Source organism: Taudactylus pleione, unplaced genomic scaffold (assembly GCF_031769625.1).
Source record: "Taudactylus pleione unplaced genomic scaffold, aTauple2 ptg000997l, whole genome shotgun sequence".
NCBI classification, from domain to species: domain Eukaryota; kingdom Metazoa; phylum Chordata; class Amphibia; order Anura; family Myobatrachidae; genus Taudactylus; species Taudactylus pleione.
In genome coordinates, this window is record NW_028285398.1 from 1,796,593 (window position 1) to 1,802,592 (window position 6,000).

Genomic DNA, 6,000 nt, shown 5'->3' on the forward strand with positions numbered 1-6,000 from the left:
TGACCCTGTATTCACCCCAATTCTCTCCATTACCAGAACCTGCCGTCTCATTCCCTTACAAGGCCAGAGATCCCGCCCGGCCCGTTCTGTCCTGTAACTCCTCCATCATAAACCAGGAGAGCAGCTGCTACAATGTCCGAGGTCTGCATGGTAAGCACACGCGTGTCCATGACACACAGGTGTGAGTGAGCACACACTAGAACCTGACTTTCTTCATACACAGCAATGTCAGATATAAGCACATACATGTTTACTCACATATAACACTTTGCGCTGAGGTACGTTACATACACACGTCAGCCATAATAGTAAGACCCCCGGCCTAATATTGTCTACACCCCCCCTCCCCCAGGCCTGGAGAGAGCGCTGACGGTGTCCTGTGGTATCTGGCACCACCACTTTAGCAGCAGATCCCATGTCCTGTGAAGTGCGGGGTGTGAGGTGCGGGGTGTGAGGTGCGGGGTGTGAGGTGCAAGGTGCGAGGTGTGAGGTGCGGCCTCCATGGCTCGGACTTGTTCCCCCGGCACATCCCACAGATGCTCCATCAGGCTGAGATCTGGGGAATTTGGAGTCATCACCTTGATCTCTGTCATGTTCCCCAAACCATTCCTGAGCAGTGTGGGCACCGGGTGCATTATCCTCCCACGGCCATCAGGAAATACTGCTGCCATTAAGGTGGGTTCCTGTTCTACAACAATGGTTAGGTAGGTGGCACGTGTCACAGTAACACCCACATGACTGGCAGGACACAAGGTTCCCCAGCAGGACATCACATTGTCTCCCTCCCATAGTGCATCCTGGTGCCACCTCTTCCCCAGGTAAATGAGGCGCACGTTCCCGGCCGTCCACATGGTGTAACAGAAAACGTGATTCGTCAGACCAGCCCTCCTTCCATTGCTCCATGGTCCGGCTCTGACGCTCTCGTGCCCATTGTAGCCGCTTTTGTCAGTGGACAGGGGTCAGCATGGGGGCTCTGACCTGTCTGCGGCTACTTCAAGAGCTGAGTGTTCATGTTCTGCCTAATATATCCCCCCACCCCCGACAGGGGCCATGGTAATGGGATAATCCGTGTTCTTCACCTCACCTGTCAGTGGCTGTAATGTTATGGCTGATGGGTGTAATGAGAGACACTGTACCCAGGAGCTTACAGTCTAGTGATGTAATGAGAGACACTGCACCCAGGAGCTTACAGTCTAGTGGTGTAATGAGAGACACTGTACCCAGGAGCTTACAGTCTAGTGATGCAATGAGAGACACTGTACCCAGGAGCTTACAGTCTAGTGATGTAATGAGAGACACTGTACCCAGGAGCTTACAGTTTAGTGATGTAATGAGAGACACTGTACCCAGGAGCTTACAGTCTAGTGATGTAATGAGAGACACTGCACCCAGGAGCTTACAGTTTAGTGATGTAATGACAGACACTGTACCCAGGAGCTTACAGTCTACTGATGTAATGAGAGACACTGTACCCAGGAGCTTACAGTCTAGTGGTGTAATGAGAGGACACTGTACCCAGGAGCTTACAGTCTAGTGGTGTAATGAGACACACTGAACCCAGGAGCTTACAGTCTAGTGGTGTAATGAGAGACACTGTACCCAGGAGCTTACAGTCTAGTGATGTAATGAGAGACACTGTACCCAAGAGCTTACAGTCTAGTGGTGTAATGAGAGACACTGTACCCAGGAGCTTACAGTCTAGTGGTGTAATGAGACACACTGAACCCAGGAGCTTACAGTCTAGTGGTGTAATGAGAGACACTGTACCCAGGAGCTTACAGTCTAGTGATTTAATGAGAGACACTGTACCCAGGAGCTTACAGTCTAGTGGTGTAATGAGAGACACTGTACCCAGGAGCTGACAGTCTAATGGAGAATTTCAAAATTAGTGATATAAATTCTGTCTCTTTCCCAAGGAGCTGACAGTCTAATGTGTAATAATGTGTGTGGCCTCTGCATTGTGTAATTGTATCTCTGTGTCTTTTCAGACACCACACTGTCCAGGGGATCGCACAGAGACGGCCACTGGTGTAAACTGGCATACTGGGAGCACCGGACTCGCGTGGGACGTCTCTACAATGTCACTGACCCTTCCATCCACATCTTCCACCACCTGCCCAAAGGGAGCGGCTTCTGCCTGGGCTTCCTGGGCTGTGAAACCCGCAGTGAGGCCGTTAGACGGACCCGGAAAAAGATTGGCCAGGGCCTGGTTCTGAGCCGTGAGCAGGATGAAGTGTGGGTGTACAATCGCAGCGAACACCCCATATTCATCAATTCCCCCACCCTGACCCCCCTGAGCGCCCGCGGGCAGGCTGTACACAAGGTCTTACCTGGTTACTCCATCAAAGTGTTTGACTCCATGCAAGCAGCCAATTTATCGGGGTACTCTGCTCTGGGGGACGGGCCCTGTGACACCCACAGCGTGCGCATCAGCTTTGCCAAGGGGTGGGGGGCCTGCTATTCCCGGCAATTTATAACTTCCTGCCCCTGCTGGCTGGAGATTCTGCTCAGTACCCCAAAATAAGGGGCGTCCATCCTACAACCCAAGAGCCACGTTTACAAATATTGTCTGTGACCCCTGTTCGGGTATGGTATTGATCTTGGACTCCTATCATCCTTGTCACTCGGTAATCTCTGACCACAGTATTTTATGTTATCTGCTGAATTGTGCCTCCGACATCTGCATCACCTGATTAACACATCATCTGCACTACCTGCTCAGTACAAGCTCCGTCATCTGTGCTACCTGCTCAGTACAAGCTCCATCATCTGTGCTACCTGCTCAGTACAAGCTCCATCATCTGTGCTACCTGCTCAGTACAAGCTCCGTCATCTGTGCTACCTGCTCAGTACAAGCTCCGTCATCTGTGCTACCTGCTCAGTACAAGCTCCATCATCTGTGCTACCTGCTCAGTTCAAGCTCCTTCATCTGTGCTACCTGCTCAGTACAAGCTCCATCATCTGTGCTACCTGCTCAGTACAAGCTCCTTCATCTGTGCTACCTGCTCAGTACAAGCTCCATCATCTGTGCTACCTGCTCAGTACAAGCTCCGTCATCTGTGCTACCTGCTCAGTACAAGCTCTGTCATCTGTGCTACCTGCTCAGTACAAGCTCCATCATCTGTGCTACCCGCTCAGTACAAGCTCCTTCATCTGTGCTACCTGCTCAGTACAAGCTCCATCATCTGTGCTACCTGCTCAGTACAAGCTCCATCATCCGTGCTACCCGCTCAGTAAAAGCTCCGCCATCTGATTGACACATTGTTTCATCCATGTCACCGACTCCATCATCTGTCAACAGCTCAGTGCAAGCTCCATCTAAGTCACCTGCTCAATACAAGCTCCGTCATCTGCGCTACCTGCTCAGTACAAGCTCCGTCACCTGTGCTACCTGCTCAGTACAAGCTCTGTCATCTGCGCTACCTGCTCAGTACAAGCTCTGTCATCTGCGCTACCTGCTCAGTACAAGCTCTGTCGTCTGCGCTACCTGCTCAGTACAAGCTCCGTCATCTGCGCTACCTGCTCAGTACAAGCTCCGTCATCTGTGCTACCTGCTCAGTACAAGCTCCGTCATCTGTGCTACCTGCTCAGTACAAGCTCCGTCATCTGTGCTACCTGCTCAGTACAAGCTCCGTCATCCGTGCTACCCGCTCAGTAAAAGCTCCGCCATCTGATTGACACATTGTTTCATCCGTATCACCGACTCCATCATCTGTCAACAGCTCAGTGCAAGCTCCATCTAAGTCTCCTGATCATTACAAGCTCCATCATCTACGTCACATACTCCATCACCTTCCACCCGCTCAGTGTAAGATCTATCATCTGATCAATGCAAGCTCTATTATCTGTCACCTGATCCGTGCAATTCTCCATCATCTGTGACACTTGATCAGTGCAAGCTCCATCATCTGTCACCTGATCGGTAAAAGCTTTATCATCTGTGACCTGCTCAGTACAAGCTCGTTCATCTGTGTTACCAGCTCAGCATAAGGTCCATCATCTGCGTCACCTACTCCGCCTCTGTTCAATACAGGCTCCATCACCTGCTAAGTACAAGCTTTACTATCTGTGCCCCTTACTCCATCATCTGTTCAGTACATTCTGTCATCTGTGCCACCTGTTCTATCATCTGCGACCTGCTCAGTACAAGATCCATAATCTGACCTCCTCAGGACAAGCTCCATAATCTGACCTCCTCAGGACAAGCTCCGTCTTCTGTGTTAATTGATCAACATGTCTTTTGTGACACCTGCTCCATCCTCTGTTCAGTGCAAGCTCCATCATCTGTATGTCCTGCTCAGCACAAACTCCATCATCCAGGTGACAATCTCAGCACAAGCTCCATTATCTATGTGACCTACTCAGAACACGCTTCATCATCCAGTGCCGTCTCATCCAGCGCATGAAGGACATTGCTCCATCATTCATGTGGTATTATCTGTGTCCTCCTTCGTCCTAGTAATCTGCCAGATGCAGATGATGCCAAGAATTGTGAATCTGGCTCTATAATCTCTAGTTCTTAGGGCCAGGGTGTGAAATGACACTGTCCTATTATCTGTAGGGGTCTATAAACGTCTCTATCACCCTCTGTGTACAGAGCCACAGATGATCCATACCACTTCCAACGTAACGCCCTGGCTGCCGCTCTGTAATATGTCTCAGTTCCCATCCTGTATCACGCAGCTATCCACCTCTAATTACTAATATCTTATATCCTCTATCATCTGTGACATGAGCCGAGAGGGGGTGTGGGGGGCTCTATACCAGGAGCCATCTGCAGTGCTCGTAGCGCCATTATCGGGAAAGTATTGGACTTACTGTCATTTGTTTAGGAATTGCCATAAGACAGCTGTTACATACCCGCTAAGGTTACAGCAGCCATAGCGGAGTACAGGAATGTGTCTATAGTTCAGGCCCTCTGTGGTAAGGTTACAGCAGCCATAGCGGAGTACAGGAATGTGTCTATAGTTCAGGCCCTCTGTGGTAAGGTTACAGCAGCCATAGCGGAGTACAGGAATGTGTCTATAGTTCAGGCCCTCTGTAGTAAGGATACAGCAGCCATAGCGGAGTACAGGAATGTGTCTATAGTTCAGGCCCTCTGTGGTAAGGCTACAGCAGCCATAGCGGAGTACAGGAACGTGTCTATAGTTCAGGCCCTCTGTGGTAAGGTTACAGCAGCCATAGCGGAGTACAGGAATGTGTCTATAGTTCAGGCCCTCTGTGGTAAGGATACAGCAGCCATAGCGGCGTACAGGAACATGTCTATAGTTCAGGCCCTCTATGGTAAGGACACAGCAGCCATAGCGGATTACAGGAACGTGTCTATAGTTCAGGCCCTCTGTGGTAAGGCTACATCAGCCATAGCGGAGTACAGGAATGTGTCTATAGTTCAGGCCCTCTGTGGTAAGGTTACAGCAGCCATAGCGGAGTACAGGAACGTGTCTATAGTTCAGGCCCTCTGTGGTAAGGATACAGCAGCCATAGCGGCGTACAGGCACGTGTCTATAGTTCAGGCCCTCTGTGGTAAGGATACAGCAGCCATAGCGGAGTACAGGAACGTGTCTATAGTTCAGGCCCTCTGTGGTAAGGTTACAGCAGCCATAGCGGAGTACAGGCATGTGTCTATAGTTCAGGCCCTCTGTGGTAAGGTTACAGCAGCCATAGCGGAGTACAGGAACGTGTCTATAGTTCAGGCCCTCTGTGGGCGTACAGGAACATGTCTATAGTTCAGGCCCTCTGTGGTAAGGTTACAGCAGCCATAGCGGAGTACAGGAATGTGTCTATAGTTCAGGCCCTCTGTGGTAAGGATACAGCAGCCATAGCGGAGTACAGGAATGTATCTATAGTTCAGGCTCTCTGTGGTAAGGTTACAGCAGCCATAGCGGAGTACAGGAATGTATCTATAGTTCAGGCCCTCTGTGGTAAGGATACAGCAGCCATAGCGGAGTACAGGAATGTATCTATAGTTCAGGCCCTCTGTGGTAAGGTTACAGCAGCCAT

The 6,000-nt window shown here is 50.4% G+C and overlaps 1 protein-coding gene across 2 annotated transcripts in view; it reads left to right on the forward strand.

The window, feature by feature from the left end:
- Nucleotides 1–4,152, forward strand: part of LOC148454384 (SMAD family member 6-like) — a 68,217-nt gene extending 64,065 nt beyond the window's left edge. For both annotated transcript variants that reach the window (XM_088460951.1, XM_088460950.1), the window contains exons 4-5: nucleotides 37–150; nucleotides 1,989–4,152. In XM_088460951.1, coding sequence (XP_088317077.1) covers nucleotides 37–150; nucleotides 1,989–2,524 — 650 coding nt within the window. In that variant the 3' untranslated portion in view covers nucleotides 2,525–4,152. The remainder of the gene's footprint in view (nucleotides 1–36; nucleotides 151–1,988) is intronic.
- The last annotated feature ends 1,848 nt before the right edge of the window (nucleotides 4,153–6,000 follow it).